The 17,102-nt window shown below is 47.4% G+C and overlaps 7 protein-coding genes across 7 annotated transcripts; 3 read left to right on the forward strand and 4 right to left on the reverse strand.

Annotated features, from left to right (window-relative positions):
• Nucleotides 1–37: 37 nt before the first annotated feature.
• E1B28_004570 (uncharacterized protein) lies at nt 38–1,426 on the forward strand (the record flags this gene model as incomplete). The annotated part of the gene is made up of 3 exons (XM_043149067.1): nt 38–297; nt 355–940; nt 1,001–1,426. 3 exons carry the CDS (start codon nt 38–40, stop codon nt 1,424–1,426), a joined length of 1,272 nt encoding a protein of 423 aa, XP_043013669.1.
• Nucleotides 1,427–1,925: 499 nt separating this feature from the next.
• Nucleotides 1,926–4,694, reverse strand: E1B28_004571 (uncharacterized protein). Its single transcript, XM_043149068.1, has 6 exons — nt 4,612–4,694; nt 2,994–4,519; nt 2,768–2,940; nt 2,468–2,714; nt 2,322–2,407; nt 1,926–2,270 (listed from the first exon to the last, which is right to left on the reverse strand). Exons 2-6 carry the CDS (start codon nt 4,486–4,488, stop codon nt 1,941–1,943), a joined length of 2,331 nt encoding a protein of 776 aa, XP_043013670.1. The 5' UTR covers nt 4,489–4,519; nt 4,612–4,694; the 3' UTR covers nt 1,926–1,940.
• Nucleotides 4,695–4,733: 39 nt separating this feature from the next.
• E1B28_004572 (uncharacterized protein) lies at nt 4,734–5,628 on the forward strand. Its single transcript, XM_043149069.1, has 5 exons — nt 4,734–4,931; nt 4,981–5,095; nt 5,150–5,246; nt 5,304–5,421; nt 5,468–5,628. The coding sequence occupies exons 1-5, from the start codon at nt 4,812–4,814 to the stop codon at nt 5,600–5,602; spliced, it is 585 nt and encodes a 194-aa protein (XP_043013671.1). The 5' UTR covers nt 4,734–4,811; the 3' UTR covers nt 5,603–5,628.
• Nucleotides 5,557–8,670, reverse strand: E1B28_004573 (uncharacterized protein). Its single transcript, XM_043149070.1, has 21 exons — nt 8,547–8,670; nt 8,342–8,487; nt 8,051–8,292; nt 7,900–7,997; nt 7,773–7,845; nt 7,664–7,725; nt 7,511–7,612; nt 7,450–7,460; nt 7,208–7,398; nt 7,148–7,152; nt 7,071–7,098; nt 6,954–7,017; nt 6,819–6,902; nt 6,737–6,768; nt 6,655–6,684; nt 6,571–6,597; nt 6,447–6,516; nt 6,257–6,390; nt 6,150–6,189; nt 5,865–6,098; nt 5,557–5,814 (listed from the first exon to the last, which is right to left on the reverse strand). Exons 1-21 carry the CDS (start codon nt 8,641–8,643, stop codon nt 5,716–5,718), a joined length of 1,869 nt encoding a protein of 622 aa, XP_043013672.1. The 5' UTR covers nt 8,644–8,670; the 3' UTR covers nt 5,557–5,715.
• A 49-nt stretch (nt 8,671–8,719) lies between these two features.
• E1B28_004574 (uncharacterized protein) lies at nt 8,720–10,695 on the forward strand. Its single transcript, XM_043149071.1, has 9 exons — nt 8,720–8,809; nt 8,859–9,296; nt 9,353–9,464; nt 9,520–9,665; nt 9,722–9,792; nt 9,843–9,933; nt 9,984–10,108; nt 10,171–10,317; nt 10,380–10,695. The coding sequence occupies exons 1-9, from the start codon at nt 8,755–8,757 to the stop codon at nt 10,563–10,565; spliced, it is 1,371 nt and encodes a 456-aa protein (XP_043013673.1). The 5' UTR covers nt 8,720–8,754; the 3' UTR covers nt 10,566–10,695.
• A 758-nt stretch (nt 10,696–11,453) lies between these two features.
• E1B28_004575 (uncharacterized protein) lies at nt 11,454–14,855 on the reverse strand (the record flags this gene model as incomplete). The annotated part of the gene is made up of 4 exons (XM_043149072.1): nt 11,454–11,903; nt 11,965–12,234; nt 12,286–12,935; nt 13,067–14,855. 4 exons carry the CDS (start codon nt 14,853–14,855, stop codon nt 11,454–11,456), a joined length of 3,159 nt encoding a protein of 1,052 aa, XP_043013674.1.
• A 396-nt stretch (nt 14,856–15,251) lies between these two features.
• Nucleotides 15,252–17,097, reverse strand: E1B28_004576 (uncharacterized protein; the record flags this gene model as incomplete). Its single annotated transcript, XM_043149073.1, has 6 exons — nt 15,252–15,631; nt 15,685–15,888; nt 15,941–16,156; nt 16,213–16,601; nt 16,652–16,835; nt 16,887–17,097. The coding sequence occupies 6 exons, from the start codon at nt 17,095–17,097 to the stop codon at nt 15,252–15,254; spliced, it is 1,584 nt and encodes a 527-aa protein (XP_043013675.1).
• Between the last annotated feature and the right edge of the window lie 5 nt (nt 17,098–17,102).

Genomic DNA, 17,102 nt, shown 5'->3' on the forward strand with positions numbered 1-17,102 from the left:
GGCAAGTGAACGCGGATACGCCTTTCGCAGCATCACCATGACAGACGCTACGACACCACGATACCTTCCTAACGAGATTCTTACTCTCATTCTACGTTCGTGTAGTCCTAGAGAGCAAGCTATAATCTCCCGCACAGCAAAGCGGCTCCACGCGATCGTTCAAAGCCGTCTCTACGAACGTGTCGAAATAGGGTCACCTGCTCAAGCAGAGAACTTTTCGCGAACAATACTGAAAAGAAGCGATAGGTTTGCACCTCTCGTGAAAGAGTTTAGAGTAATTATCATTTACTGCTACAAGTGCGTCAATAATCTTCGTCTCTGTCTAAACTTGATACAAAGTTACAACATTTCTAGCTCTCAGTACGATTCCAAATCGTTAACGACGTTACTCAATACGGTCCTCTTGCGTTTAGAAAAACTCCGAGTGCTTCGACTAGTTCTCGAGTTAGCCGACAAGAGCTATCTGCACCTTGCATTATCTTACTGTACTTTTCGCGATCTGCACACCTTTCATTTTGGACACACAGGGAGACTTGGTGCTTTGGGCGTTCTTCAGTTCATACAACGACATCCCCACCTGGAAAACCTGTCCATCGATACGGATGATGATGTCCACCCCAACCCAGAGCATCCTGAATTCAGTGGCGACAGTATAGTTCTTTCTGAACTGCGTTCATATTCTGGCCCTCTCAATTTCCTTAAGTACATTGCCAAAAGTGCTACATCTCTCTCCTCCATCATTATCAAGCTTAGAGTCAAGCCTGGAGTAGGCGTTCCCGTCGATCAGCTTGCCGCGCTCGAAGAGATTCATGACATGGGAAAAGGCGTCTCATTGGCATTCGACACCTCCGCCTCTTTGAGCCCTTTAGTTGAGTGGACTTCAGCTGCGCTCCCGAAATTGCAGAATTTCGCGGCCTACTGCCGAAAAGTAGATGCTTTGGTAAGCTGCTGACAGCACTTCATTCTCCTCGTAGTCTGATCTGTTTATCGGTACTCGAAGCCCGTACGCTCCCGTCCTGGCCTATCCCAAGAAGCGCTCGACCGTTTCGCGGTTTTCTTTTCGGGTTCAAGACACTCCGCAAATTTACCTACCGTAAATCTAACTTCACCGATTCCACCGCTCCCAATCAACCGATTGACGGCCTCAACGGTGCTGAAGACGCGAAGGCCTTGGGTAACCTGTGTCCCACCTTGTCAGAGATTGGCTTATGTGCGGATTCTCTTACATCGCCTGCTTAGTACTAACCTCCAGGCACAGACGGTTCACATTTTATACGCAAAGACGTTGGAGGTTGGACTGTACAGGAGTAAGGCAGCTGCTCAAGGCGTGGATTGGTGTGGATTTACTTCTACTGTACCCCCTCAGTTTAGCTGGAATCAATCTAAAGAATTGACAAATATAACATCTCGACCTAAGAGCTGCTGATGACCCAGTAAAAGTCGACTATATTACTGGCCATTGCCAGCTATTGTCAGCCATTCGGGTAAGTGCAAGCGATAATATCTGCCACTAGGTGGCAATGGTCTGGCAATGGCAAAAATGGTTATAGTACCTAACTAATACTTGAGTACTTTTGCTACGAAGAAATAAATTGATTGATTTATCCCTTCTAGATCTCTTGCTGCCCGTTGCTCCCAGGAAGGTAAAATTATTGATTTGGTCGCATTTTCGATGCATGAGAACTATATATGTTAATCAAGAGTTTTTCATTTTTTTGAATTCATTATGACATCGCTCACGTACATCTTTGAAATGTATGTAGTGTACAGTAAGTAATACTGTCAATTTTCACTGAGAGCGCTGATGACCAAATTCAAGCACGCCTTTCATCTTGCGTCCCAGACGAGGAGACTCGCAACCAGTAGCAAGACCGAAGGGCAGAATGCTGAAACCAACGATCGATGCAATAGATATCACAACACGATGGAGTAGGTAGATGTTATGTAGTCGCTGTACTAGAAATCCAGCCTTTCTTGATTCCATATTCCACAATCTCGCCTGCGCACAAAGGACTTAAACTGACTTGCTGCATAGTACCATTTTTGGCCTTCTTCTTTCCGGCTCCCTTTATTGATGCTCTTGCTCTAGCTGAAGAATGTGCCACACATTCCCCCAACCATCTCTCGAGGTCAACTAGGCAATCGTAGCACTGTTTCTCCGAGAAAGAGGTTGTTGACGAATGCTGGGAAGAAATTTGACCCTTTTTGGCAACGACAGGTGGTTTGAGGCGTTTACACTGTAGGAGTTTAACCAACAGATAGTGAAGCCACTATCCCATCGAGATTTAGAGAGTGAGGTGCAAATAGAGGCTGGACCTTACCATAACGTTGGTTAACGGATTGAAAGCTTCCCAATGGTCCCGGTGCTGCTCTTTCATCAATCGATAGACGTCGAATTGATAATCCCCTTGAAAACGTCTAGGTCAGAACCGAAAGGCCTTTGAACAGCCAGCGGACCTCGATGTACCTTGTCCCATGAACAGCTCATCATCAAACGGAGTCCAGTGCACCATTTCACCTCCAGCACCATCACCCGCATCCATTCTTGCCAATCCAAGATCGATAAGTGTCACACGGATTCCATGTAAAGGGTCGTCCATGTTTACTCTCGGGGAACGAATCTTTGCGACCTGGTTCACTCGCTCCCCCATGGGCATCTTTACCGGAGTTGGTATAGATTGAATTAGAATCTGCCCCCAATGCAAGTCCCGGTGCTATAGAGAAAAATAAGTTTCAATGACACAGCCTTTCAAGTAAAAAGACTCACCTCGAATGATACAAGCTGCTCGCCGTGAGCAAGGGCCTTGGTAACCTGCCAAAAGATACTAGATGCCTGTCGCCACCCCGTTTTCGAAGCATTACTGAATCTGAATGCCTCGAGGTCCGGACCTCCATCCGGCAGTGCGATAATAACGTACGCCTGGGATACGCCAAATGTGTCTATAGGAAAAGGTAAGCAACTCAGCCGACGAGGTAACGTTCAACAAAATTACCTGGCCTAACGCTCTCCGAGCCATTTTTTTCTAAATATTCGTCCCATAGTTGAAGGAGAACCTGAGGATACTTTCCCTTGACGACATAGGTCCTTAAGAGCTTGACAAAACTTTCATCTACCGCACCCATAGCGCGAGTAACGATTATCTCTTTCAAAACATCCTTCGCGTCACTGGGAAACGGTCCGTCGGTCTCTGAAGTGGCAGTGGAAGGATCAATGGTTTCGTCTCGTATTGGGATGACCTTGAGGACGACATCTCCGATTCCAAAAACTTCTGAGTAGCTAGCTTCTCCAACTTTCCGGAATTTGTGTTTGTCTAACGCGGTTCGGATCCGAGTTAATGAGAGAACCGCATCGTATGGAAAGGTGTCTATGAATGCAGAGAACTCGTATAGACCGGACTGGACTTGCTGACATTCCTCTAATAGAGACCGAAGGTGGTCTGGAAATGTTGGAGGGTTCTCGACGTCAACGGACGGTCCTAAGCCAAGGTCAGATAACTCGAGGTCAATATCGAGTTCTGAGTCCGTGAGTGGGGATGGGGGGCTGGGGGGAGTGAGAAGAGCTTTGCGATGCGGCCGTAGTGGTGTCAACTGGCGAGGTCTTATGATAGGGGAAAGGGTACGTTGGTACTTCTTCGGTGATGGCTGGACGTGAGCATCTGAAGATGGCCCGGGTGAAGATGTATCCCGGATCAGCCTATCCAGTGGAGATGGGGGCGGAGGAATTACGACCTCTACTTTAACTGCAGTCTTCGGGAAATGTACAGATGGGCGAGTAGTTACATGAGCCTGCGCACTCTTCCTGGTCGAGTGTCGAATCTGTATTTCATCCTCGGATGAAGATTCGTCGTCGGATAATTCAACAACATAGTTTGCTTTTTTGTGAGGTCTAGTCGCTTTACGAGGAAGTTGTATGTCTGATTCACTCTCAGATGAGCATGACGGTCCTGCAGGAGGATTTGCATCAGTGCTCGGCTGTGAGATCCGCCGTTCATGGCTCACGGTGTGTCCATCGTTATCCAATAGTATGATGTCCGTATCCACAAATGGCTTGATACTGCGACGAACAGGCATGCCCTGCGTGGAGAGCTTGGGCTTCCTGTATATGGTTGTGCCAGACGCTGGAGAGTTGGGGATGTTGGGAATATAGGTAGCGAGAGGTGCGCGGGAGGGGGTAGGTGGTGGTGGCTGATGGTTGATTTGAGTTGGATTCTGCTGGTGAATCATCTTCGACATAGCTCTTTGGCGTAATGGGGATTGCTTCTTCGTGATTAGTTTCGGGGATGTGTACTTCGGCTTTTTAATTACCGCATTCTCTCTGTTCTTCATCTTCGAGGCTACGGCAACCCGCTGCGTTGGAGGCATGTCGTCGAAAATACTGGGTGCAGGAGCACGCCTAGTGTGTGTTATAGCACCTTCCTCCGAGACATTGATTATCCGCTGGCTTCGCTTCCCATAGGCGTTTACACGTTTTGTACGAGTTCCGAGCATCTCAAATAATCGGCTTCCTAGGCGATTGCTGCTGCAAGAGCGATGAGTGAAGGTGTAGAAATCGTGGTCAGCACTTTGAAAGAAACAACTAGGGCTAAAAGAGAGTATCCATCAGGTACTCACAATCAAGAGAATTGTTGCAGTTCCACTAACTTTTGGATCTGACTGCGATTGTGGGGAATAGGTTCAAAGAAACAACGCGCACGGCACGTGATCGTCACTTAGGTAGTTCGCGTCTCGGGTGTCTTTCAAATAGTACTGTTTTCCTACAGAGTTATTCCCGTCTATTCAATCTAGGCCTTTCCAACCCTCCATTTCGGAATATGGCACTACCTACCTCACTGCGAACGTCAGCAACTCCGCCAGAATTGGAACTCATTGCCTCTCAACAACTCATTGAGATCGTACCTCTGATCGCGATGGAGAAAACGGCCTTTATCTTGGTATTTTTGTAAACCCATTTCATTAGTGCACAACTGATTCCGAATACAGGGTGCATATGGTCCGCTCAGACCACCAATCAAAGCCAGTGTGCCCCTCTGGATGGCGGTCAACCTGAAGCTCAAGAAGAAATGCCATATCATTGCTCCCCCGTGGCTAAACGTTGGTAGGAATAATATTCAGATACGTACTGACCCGGCTCAAAGTAAAATGAACCCAGAATTCCTGCAAAATCGTTTAAACGAAGAAACAGGAAACAAAGTGTTCAGCAAGATGCCTTTTCGGTTCGCTGAAATTGCCAAAATCTTACTGGATGTGTATGTTTAACCTTTCTCCTTCATCGATTCTGGCACACCTCCGAATCTTGTTCAAAGTGCCCCCGACGACCTTGAAAGCCCGGATAAAATTCGTTCTCTGCTTAAGGACCTTCGAGAGGCACGCCAGGCTAAGTGTAGAGATGGGCTGGCTGTTTTGGATCGTGGTGAAACCAGTGTACGTATTGTGCTTCATGGTTTACCTCTGCTGACCCAGCCTGTAGCTCTCAAACCTATGTGCGATGGAAATAAATGAAATCCGACCCTTTTTTATACATGCAAAAAGCATAATTACCCAGCTGTACCGAGAAGAGGCGCAAGATCTTCAAGAGGATTCACAGGGCATGACCATGTCGTAGTACTATATACCGGTTTACATTTACCAAAGTCTATCCGATATCACTATTGAGGGCTATCCAAACCTGAATTTTCTGATAGATGAGGCTTGAGGTCCTCTGGTTCGTTAGTCGTGTCATTGCGTTTGACCTGAGTTATCGTCGAGTTTTCGCGCGATTGTAGCGAACTGCTCCCGCAGCTCTCGAATTTCGTTCATTAAAAGCGTATCAGATGACTGGCGAACGATATTTCAATCGAAAAATCAAGCAAAAGAGTACCACCTACCACTGCTGTGTTGGGGAACACCTTGATCAGTTCCATGAATGGGACCTTACTGATGGAAAGGCCATTCTCGTCATCTATCTCAGGATCTCTACTTTCTGCGTAGTCATCGTCCCCATGATCATTGCCTTGCATCCAATTGGCAACCCATCCATCCTTCTTTCGAGGCGTGATCTCGTATATCGCAATCAGAGTCAACGGGATGAAGAAAACAATGCTCATGAGAACACGGTTTAACTGTCATTTGAATGTCAGAAATCTAAAAAGACGAGGTATCCTCCAACTCACCTTCGCGTAAGACTGGCGATTGAGTTTCAACGGCCAGAACCTGGAGTAGAAGGAATGAACGGTTAATCTCAGCAGGTTGGTACACGAATACGGGAGGAATTTCTCACTCGAAAGGGGAAACGAATATGATTTCTATCAGGTTGAATGGGGCTGGGTAGACATAGGAATCCGGGGCACGAATCATAGACACCGTTTTGCCAGCAAAGAAGGCCAAGTATTGTGCTTCGGCATCATCAACCACCTGTCAAATACACATACTTCAGGAAATGTGAAAAAGAGGGATTTGAGAAAACTCACTTCAGAGTAGGCTGAAGAGAACAAGGAGATGAGCACATTGAGAAGAATTATTGCTGTTACTACATTCCAGCTATGGAAGGCTTTCAGATGCATATGATATACCAGCTTTATGATCAACACTCACAAGTAGAACATAAGAAGTCCCGATGGGCTGCGGAGATATGTATGGTAAATAGTATGAAAGTAGAACATGATGAGAACGATTGACCTTGACTCATATCTTGTGAAATCTGGCGCTCTGATAAATGTATGGAGAAGGTAGCAAGAAGGCAGGTAATCATGAAACATACTGTAGAAGGGCTTGAACCAAGGCGTTTACAACCTGGAATTGGGTTACATCGCCACGATACACTGTTAGGGAAGCTTGCTCACAGAAGAAGGGGCTTGGGTCGTCCCATCCGCGGCATCCAATGCATACATGGCTTGCGCAAAGCCAAGCCCCAATATCGAGAGCAACTATTGGGAAGTCGTGAGCTTGTGATCTTGCTTGGATAATAAAGATCTCACAGCGAAAAATATGCTTGACTCTCTTAGCATACGCGTGACACATATTTGCATCATTCCCACATATCTGGAGTACTGTCAGGCGCTGAAGACGTTTACAGAAGTAAACGCACGACTCACTTGTACCCATCGAACACAGTGATGATTTCTGGAACAAACCTCAGCAAGTCAAACAGAGCATGAAACTTCGGACACACTCATCCTGTAAAAATAGCTCAGAAATTCGTACGGCGGACTATATCTCACAATAGACCCACCATATAAACGGAGCAACGAAACTCAGGACTTGGAAGCTAATGATCCTGAGCCTCGTCGAGTCGTCACTATTCTTGGAGAGACCAATCATTCGCAACGTAAAAGCAGCCATCAAAAGCAGGTCGGTTACGAGGGAGACAACATTCCAGAAGGAGAAAGCCTTCCAAGTGACGAATTGCAGGAGCTTGAAAAACTAATCCTCGTCTGAGCGGAAATCACGAGAAACTTTCAGATTTTCGATCACCTTGTGTATGTCTATACAGATGTCAATCGAGATCTTCTCATGCTAGGTAATATTTACTCACCTTCAATGGAAATAGACAACCCAACAATGTACAGAACTATCTCCCATTCATCCAATGTGGAAGTATACGTCGGATCCGAAAGGCGTTCCACCGGCTGTCGAACTGGAGACGAGTCAGTAAATATTTCTTCCTTCTAACGGGCAATGTTTATACCAGCTTGAGAGTATGCCACAAGATAAAATAGCCAAATGATAATACGGAACATATTCTGATACCTTGGTCTAGTCAGAATCCGTAACGAGTCCAAACGACGATCACCCACCTCGGAACACTTAGTCGTGAAGGGTCGAAATGGTCGAAAAATCCTCCGGAATGGGTTTCATTGTACGGAATATCTAGTACTTGTTTGTCAAGTACCGAAAAACAACAAGGAAATTTGGAAAACTCACAATCAATGTCAAGCTTCTCATTATTCCTCTGAACCAAATCGCCAGCCCAAAGAGCTCTGACTACATCCTGCGCTTCGCTCGACGACAGAAAGATTGTACTTGAAGAACCTTTAGCTTTGAATCCGATTGCTCGACTACGTCACGAACGTACCAATGAGCGTCAATAGCCATCTCCATGGCACTCGTAGGATCGCTTTCATCTCCGTCAAGCTGAGTGTGCGTGTATCGAGTAGACAAGACTGCAGTCAAACGTTCTGCGGCGGTACGATGAACTACCCTCCGTGCCAAAACTTCGCATGCTATTGCTCGACCGTAGTTCTCGTCATAGTCAGCAGGATTATGGTTAGCTTCCCACATGAATTCTGCACGAGCTCTAAGAAGACAATACGGGAGCTAGAGAGGGAATGAATGGAGGTATCGGGATCAGTGGTAGGACACTCACCGCCTCAACAAAGTCTCCTGCAGCTGCCTTGTAGGCGGAAATAACTTGAGGGGTGATAATTTGACTGGTAGGCGCGACGAGATCTTTTGGATCAACCTCGACAGGAAGTAACTGAAGGGTCAGTGCACGAAGTCGTTTAACAAGCTCTGTCGTGAATGATTCAATTCAATGACATTCAAGACTTTGAGAATGACCAGGTACTTACTGGTCAGTGTGTTAGGATGCGGTTGAACTGACTGTACAGAGATCAGAGAGCCTCTCTCGTCTGCATCTCCATTTCCTGGGGGAGCGAGGCCGTCCATCCTGGCAGTGTATGAAAGCAAATTATGTGCACGTGAACGAGAACAAGCGGATGGTTTGTTGACGCGTTATTTAGCTGTTGTTTAGTAATTTCTCTCACTCGGATCTAGATCATGCAGCCAGCTAAAGCGAACGGCTCGGATTCCAAGTATAAATGGTCGATACACGGTCGGTTGAACTCTCGAAGCTATTCTAATACTCATGACTCGTTTTCAAGTGGAAGTGCGACTACAACCACGCGCAACAGCCCGATTCGAAACGATCCGAAATCGCGTGGATTTGTGGTTGAAATCCTTCGATAGAATCAACTTGTTCTCTACGCTATCAGGATGGGAAGATGTACCCGAACTTGCCTCGTCGGTCGAAAAGATCGCAACGTCCGAATCCCCTTGCCAGATGCAATCTCTACCACTGGACGAAATGATTCTTCATATCCATATATATCAGCCCTCAGATGGCGACGCATATGAGGAGTTCTCGAATAATTCAGGTGGTAGGGAGGATGGCGATGACACGATGGCCGCCAGCGTCACTGAGTTACCGAACAGAAACTGGGAAGGATTATGGGATTCCTTGATATACGAGAGTGACGTGAAGACGAAGCTGCTGGATTATATTCATGCAACATTGGTTCTTAGCGATGCAGGCGTGGACTGTGAGTTCCACATTGAGTGCGTCTGTTTGCTGAGAAGTGCTGACAAGGAGAGGCAGTTAACCTTGTATCCTGGAATCGAGTCGTTCTACTTCATGGCCCTCCGGGCACAGGAAAGACATCCTTGTGCCGTGCTCTCGCCCAGAAATTATCAATTAGGCTTTCAGAACGGTGGGCTCCAGTCCACGTCATAGACCGAGCGTTTTGCTCATTATTCTACTATCAGCTATTCGCATGGCAGATTACTAGAGATAAACTCGCACTCTCTTTTTTCGAAATGGTTTTCTGAATCTGGGAAACTTGTTCAGCGGCTATTTACAAACATTACGGAACTTGCCGATGAAGAAGAGGCCTTTCTGGTCGTGCTTATAGGTCAAATCACTCCTCTGTAACGTTTTGTGGAGATAGCTGATTTTTTATTACCTCAGATGAAGTAGAGTCTCTAACAGCTGCGCGAGCAGGTGCGATGGCAGGAACGGAACCTTCGGATGGTCTACGAGTATGCTGACCTCTTTGTACACTGTTGTTTATTTGACTTGTTGTTATCAGGTTGTCAATGCGCTTCTGACGCAACTAGACAAGCTCAAACATCGTAAGAATGTACTCATCATGTCGACGAGTAACCTCGTCAAGGCAATCGGTATCGTGAACTCGCATATAGCATCTTCGTTATACTTATGACTCGTTAAGATGGTGCTTTCGTCGATCGAGCTGATATTGTTCAGTATATTGACTTGCCTCCTCGCGAAGCGGTTTACGAAATCCTTAGAAGTTGCCTCGTCGAAATGGCTAGCAAGGGTATTCTTATTGGCGTGGTCAGTTTCTTGCGGTTCTCCTGCTTTTGAATGTGTCTTGACGGATGGTGTCCCTCCTCTAGGCAGTTCCCCCGCTTCAGAAAGCGTTAATGTATGAGCGGACGGCACCAACGGGTCAACGCACCGTCGGTATCATGACCACAAGTGACCCTCACGAGAGATCAAAGCTCGTTGGGCTGCGTCTACTCGGCCTAGCCACACAATGTAGAGTAGGTATCTTACGTCTGCATCCGTGATTCATCATATTGATCATCCTTTACCTCGAATTCAGGTGCAAGAGATGTCAGGTCGTGCCCTTCGGCGGCTCCCAGTACTTGCACTAGCCCGTTACATTGGTATTGGGAAGATCCCGGACAGTTCCGAGGGTAAGCATACCGCAAACGCGGATGCTTGGTTTGATGGAATGGAAAACATCGTTCAGCAGCAGGCTCAACAACGAGATAAATTGATGAATTGAAGATGCTTGTGCTTTCCTTTTCTGCTCGCTATTCTCTCGTGTCTTAGTACACCATTGTACCATTAACCTCATCCACTCGCATTGTAACAGAACCATCGGTGTATCAACTATAAGTATTCAGATGACGGGCTTATTTTACATCCGAAAACTGTCTTTTGGCTACCAGTGACTGGCTGGTAACAACTGAGAGTACAGCCCCTAGTTATTGACCGCTTTGATCGTTCACAAGCTCAACTTTGATCCGACTCCAATACGCGTGTTTTCACCCTGAAACGAAGCAAGAGGTAGGACTCTGAAGATGACACGTACTTGCAGAACCTAACCATACATATAGGTGCAGACAAAACCCTTATAAACCTCAGTACCCAGCTCGAATGATTCCTCTATGTAGATCTTTAGATCTTTGCTCCGCTCGCTGATTTCTGCATTTTATGGCGAGCCCCCCGTTGAGTACTGTCAGTTTTAACATTCGGCCGTGGAACAAATCGCGAAAAGCTTACTCTCCCCCGGTACGATAGAGACATGAACAATGAGGGCGGTGGCAGAACGCCGGACCTACTAAAGTTGCCTCTACTACGATATCGACCGTATGGCCGGTTTCTTGGTTTTGGGTGCAGCCTTCTGGACGTCCTTGAGATTCGTCCTTGAGGGTGATGGATGCAATTTCCAGTCATGAGTCACGGATCGCAAACATTTATTTGGGGCTCTGCGACAGGATACGATGATACTAAAAAATGTAAAGCATGCAACCTCCCGGCAGCAGAGCGTTGAGGTTCATCCAGTGGATGTTCTAGTCAATCAAGTCTAAATCAATATCACGACGATAATTCACAGACCTGGTGTGCAGGTAGGAGCTCAAGATTGAATTACGCAGAGTAAAAACCGGTATCATCTTCCTTGACCCTTCTTTTCTGCTTTCCACTCCTTGAACATACCATCCAAGCTCTTGTAAGTAAGATGCGAAGGAAGGCACCGTATAATTTCTCCGACTCGGCCCTCGACTTCTTTTTTAGCAGTGGCACCTACTGACTTGGTTGCATACTCAAGTGTCATCTGGAAAATGGCCAGCACCGCAAGCGAAACATGAGTCTGCTGGGCACCGTGAGCGGTACCTTGATCCAACGCGGTGAGCAAAGGTCCAGAGAGAGAAGAGTTCGAAATGGTCGCAGATGATTGAAAAGCGGTGGCTCGTTCGCCTCGCACGAGGCGAAGAAGAATTTCTAACAAGTTCTCGGTCTCTGAAAGATGCGTCTTCACAAATCGCTGTCTTTCAGTGGGACCATTGCCCACAGGAGAATTCGTTGCCCAGCTCTCAAGGACAGTCCAGATCGTTGGGGGCTAAATAGACCAGATCGTTAAGCAAACAATATCATTAGCAGCACAAAACCTCGGTACTCACTGGATCCGGATCTACCACTGTTATTTTCCTCTCCCATCCATTTCCGGGGGTGGCTCCTGCAGGGGTAGCCTTTCCGAACATGCTACGCAACCAGTCTTGGATATCACCTGTCTTCAGCCATCGAGGCTCGGACAACGGTCGTTCAGTGTCTAAACATGCCACAAGCGTGACTGTGGGAGATGGGGCAGAGGTAAACGGTGGGAGTACTGGATCCGCTGGAAGCTTGTCTACAGGAGTGAAGGTTTTGTTCGAGTTGGACAAGCTTTCCATCTGAACGCACAACTGTGAGCCTCGGTTGTTGCCATGAATCGAAGAGCCTACCGAAAGTCCTACTAGACCCTCTTCATCCGACTGAATCCTTATCTGAATTTCAATCCGTCCCTCGCCTCGGAAAATCTTGATCTTGTCACAAGCCTCGGAGTCAATGATCAGTCGACGGTCACCACCAGCATATGAAATGGATATGCGATTCGCAGAGGGTGTTCTCGTGGGTTTCTTGCCTGAGGAAGAGTGTTGAGACGTGTTTTCGCCAAATGTTGAAGATGAGGACGTGGATAAAAAGGTATTTGACATTGGTGAAGCTGGTGGCTCGGGGAGGTGGTCCGTTTCATTTGCTTGTGAGGGCTGAAGGAAGGAAGAAGAACCTATCGGTTGTGTCTCCACCTGCGTCTCGGTTTGGCTGTGAGTCTCGGTTTCCGGAGGTTCTGGCATCTCAGCCTGCTCAGCCTGTGATTCCTGCACTGTTCCAACACTAATGGAAGAATCAGAAGGTATTGTATCGTTGGTTAGGGAGAACGTAAAATGGGGGACGGAGGGGACAGTGGAAGACGTGCTGTTTGCAGTCTTGTCAACAAGCTTATTTTGAGAAAAGGAGATAGTATAATCCATGGGCGCATCTGTGCCGCTGGGGACAGGCTCCTTGACGACTTCAACCGTGTCACTCTGCGCTTTATTTTCATTTCCTTGTAAGACTTGAAAAGAGAAGTAAAAAATAAAGAAAACAAGAGTTAGTTGTGTGCTTATTGAGAAGCCTCCTTACAAAAAGTAGGAGGTTTCATCCACACCAACAGCCGCCTTGCATGACAAAGATAGGGATACTCACCATTCTGCTCAGCGGAATCAACGTCAGACATGGAATCGTGTGGATCCACGATCTCGCTGACATGTTGGCGTTCCCCATCGTCACCGTCATCTTCCTCGCCATTGACAGGAGCCTTCTGAGTCTCCTCCCCGTCAACGATAGCGGCCATTAGCCAGTCAGCTTCGCTCACCGCAGTCTCCGTCACACTCGGAGCGACGCTAGTGGAACGATTGCCAGTCGGTGGAGGTGGTTCCCTACCCTCCTCCGCGTCACCGTCATCATCATCATCCAATTTCTTTCTCTTTCCTTTCCGAGAATCACTAGGAAAAGAACCAAGAGAGAAAGAACAATGAGCGTCATCTGCGGAGACGGGAGTGTGAAAGTAAATTCGTATGCGTGAATGCGGTATATGGCCAGATGTGTCCTTGGACGACTCCATCGAGGCATAAGACGCGTTCGCCACGTCAGCGGTAGTATTAGCGACTTCAGTCGTAACACTAGCATTGTCATCTCCTGGTCCATCCGATCCAGGGACGTCCGCATTCGATTTAGAGAGCGCGGAAGCGTCATCAACATTCTCCGTCTTCACCACAGCTTGAGGAACGGACGGCTCCGAAGTGCCCTCGACCTCAATCTCTGCATTTTCTGTTTTCAATGTGGCCTCAGATGACGATGGTTTGGGGGGAATTACCCCCCAAGTCCAAGACAATTCAGATATCTCCAGTCCAATAATTTTGAAATCAGTGAGGGTCCGTCGTCTCTCGTCTCTCTTAGAAGATCCAAGGCTAGATGAGCTGGAATCTTTCACCCCCAAAGAGTTCGTTGCATTATCGTGCCGTTGATTTCTGGTCGAACTTGAATGGTTTTGATTACGTCCGCTTCTGAAAGTGCCTGATCCCTGTCCATAAGATCCATTTCCACCAACGAACGGGCCTCCAGGACCTCTTCTATTATGAAAATCCTTGCCAGGACCAAGATGACCACGTGAACCATGAGATCTCATCGAGCCTGATGTGGAACCACCTCTTCCGGTATTTCCTCCACCGGGATTATAGGTATTACTACCACCTCTTCCAGTCCTACCCGGCATCCCACCCCCTCGACCACTGTTCATAGAACCTCCACCACGACCACGACCTCCACCACCTAGATTTCCTCTATTTCCACCTGCGCCCCCCCTATTGCCGCCTAGCGGGACTTGGTTGGATCCAGGCCCGCCTCCACGGCTACCACCACCTTGATGTGAGGGATTAGGTTGTTGAAACAGTTGTGAACGATGCTGAATCTGATTGGGACCATCATAACGCGGTCTTTTCACGGGAGGTTGCTGTTGTGTCGGCTGCTGACCAATACGAGACGGCTGTTGGGCCATCTGCATCGGCTGTGGTGGAAGATGAGGTGCGAACATGGGTTGCTGAGGTTGCGTAAATTGAGGTTGAGCCATTGCTTGAGGTGCAGGCTGTGCATAAGGATAAGTGACTGCAGGCTGATAGGGATTATATGCTGCCGCTGCTACAGAAAGTGGCGGTGGTGGCTGCGGGACTGAAGGAGGCGTAGGGTGATAATGTTGTTGCTGTTGTTGATGTCGCGGCCATTGGTTCTGGGGACCATAACCATAGTTAGCGAATAGAGGATTTTGCTCTCCTGGTCGAGTAGTGGGAGGTGTCCATTGGGAAGTGTATTGGGCAGGAGGATAGCCAGGCCAATGATGCTGATACTCAACTGCTGGCTGTGGTGGGGGGGGACCAGGTGGCAGTGGTGGCTGAGGAGGAGTATAAGACGGCTGTGGAAGGAAAGGATTCTTGTTCATGAGATACCTGTAATGAAATGAACAAAGGGTTCTTTGAGTTCTTTTGGACGGGTCACTTACCCGTGATTACGATGCAAATTATACAGTATACCGTACTTTCGTAAGTTGCGAATTCTTGCGCTCTCTTGCGCTTGCTAACTATCAGTAATAGTAAAAACGACTGGACGTTAGCGTGGTGGTGGTGATGGTGGTGGTGGTGGTGAGTGACAAACCAGCAGGTACGTAGCGTATTTACCGATGCTTGCTCGCGTCGAAGACTGCACAGTTCACACTCATGAGTATTAATATTTATGGTTAGCCTTTCCTTGTACTGTACTGCTGTACTGCTCTGACTTGTAGCGAATCATATCACGAAGTGTGAAACAGTATAAGATACAATTAGCATTCTAATTCCTCTTAATTACCCTCCGGCAGATGAACAACAACAAACTTTCTTGTCAACAGATTGAATGTGCTTCCAAAGATGAAAGCTACGACGGAACAAGTAAAAATGATAACATTGTATGGCATGCTAAAATCCGGGGTAGCCAAGTCCACCAGGAGTGCCGGCGCGTACATACGCCGTAATGAGTCTGTCGAAGGAACGAACACAGCTGGTGGAAGATCCCATCCTCGCTGTGCATCTGGTGGATGTTCGGTATACCGAAGAAACGCCTTAGTAACATCGACGGAGTATCTCACAGTCGCATTGCCGGGTATCGTCAAGACTGATTCGAACGTTGCAGGTTGATAGTGTGGCACTGGAAGTATGTATGAGACGTTCGATATGAGATCATCTAAGTGAAAATATGAGTCATTTGATGCAACAAAAAGAAAGCTGTTGTCATACTGCGAGGAATGCCATCAATATGCATTGTTGTAGTGTGAAGGTAAAACTGAAGAAGCCATGGCATTGTTTCCAAATACAACACTTTGAGCTCGTTGGGACCGTTGTTCCTGAGGGTAACCAGTAATCGCCCTTTGTCTTGTGTGGGCCCTTGGAGAGTACGATGGATAGATATGGGCATTAGCGAAGAGTCGCGCAAGGCAGACGCTAAGTGCGCAATGATTAATGATATCTGTAAAATGAAGGCAAATTTACGTACGATACTCGAGCTCCCCAGCCCATTCTATTCCGACATTGAAAGGCTCTGCTAACGAAGAGCCAAGCTCATAGTGTGCATTATCGCCCTGGAGTGTATGAGGCTCTGGGGTTATTCGATACATTCCACTCGACGGAAGGCTAACAGATATCTGGCTGGTTACCGCAACAGGGCATGACTTTTGAATTGTTCGATCAAACAGAGATTCGAGCGACCAGTCTATGACGGACAAGCGTGAATACATGAGAGGCGTATACGAAATCGAAAATGGTCACCTTGCTTTTGAACCGTGGACGGCCTCAGGGGGTCAGAAACTAACTGGAAATTCAAGTGAACTTCAATGCCGTCTGGATTCCATAAGACGTGTATCCCCATACCGTGCCAGTCTGCATCGAACAGACGGTGTGGGTTCAGGAGCGAAGCTAATCCTGAGGAAGATTTACACGGAAGTAGTTTCAAAAACGGGGTCAGGTTCTCTGTGCAAACATGCTCGGACGCATGGGATGCGTGTCGTATTTGATGAGGAAGACCCAAGTCCGGTATAGTCCCTTCAGGTGGGAATGCATACTGCGGGGAAGTTGTTCGTTGCTCATCTAAGGAGCCTAGAGATGCACAGAAGAGACCTGCCAGAGCGTTTCGAAGACCTTGCCAACGGTGATCAACGCTGGGCCTTTTCAGTACAGAAGTCTCTCATAATATTACTAGACTGCGCACCTCATTGTACCGCCATCCGCCATCCATGCCCAAAGTTCTGCTCCGGGGCCGACACCAGGCTCGTCTGGAACTCCCCAAGAATCGTAATTCCATTTTCCAGCATTTAACGTCAGATGTAATTCCGTAATGGCATACTGTCGCAGGATTTGTCCCAAAGTCAGCGGGAAAAGAGTGTAGTGTTGTGCTATTTCAAATTCAGTGGAAGCGGGATCTCTTGGTAAAGAAATAAACGCACAAGCATCCTGGTTGTCGTCGAACGAGAGCTGTCGGGGGTCCCTGGGGCTAGCGTCCCGTAGTAGAGTTTTGAATGAAAAGCTAGATGCTACTTTTCCGTCGCGCAAAGAACGAATGGAAAGATATTCTGTGTATTCCTCTTCGAGAACGAGATTCTCAAGAGCAATAGTCGAGGAACACAATAGTAAAACGAGGGTGGAGATTAAGTACATTTGGT

The sequence above is a fragment of the Marasmius oreades genome, chromosome 2 (assembly GCF_018924745.1).
Source record: "Marasmius oreades isolate 03SP1 chromosome 2, whole genome shotgun sequence".
NCBI lineage: Eukaryota > Fungi > Basidiomycota > Agaricomycetes > Agaricales > Marasmiaceae > Marasmius > Marasmius oreades.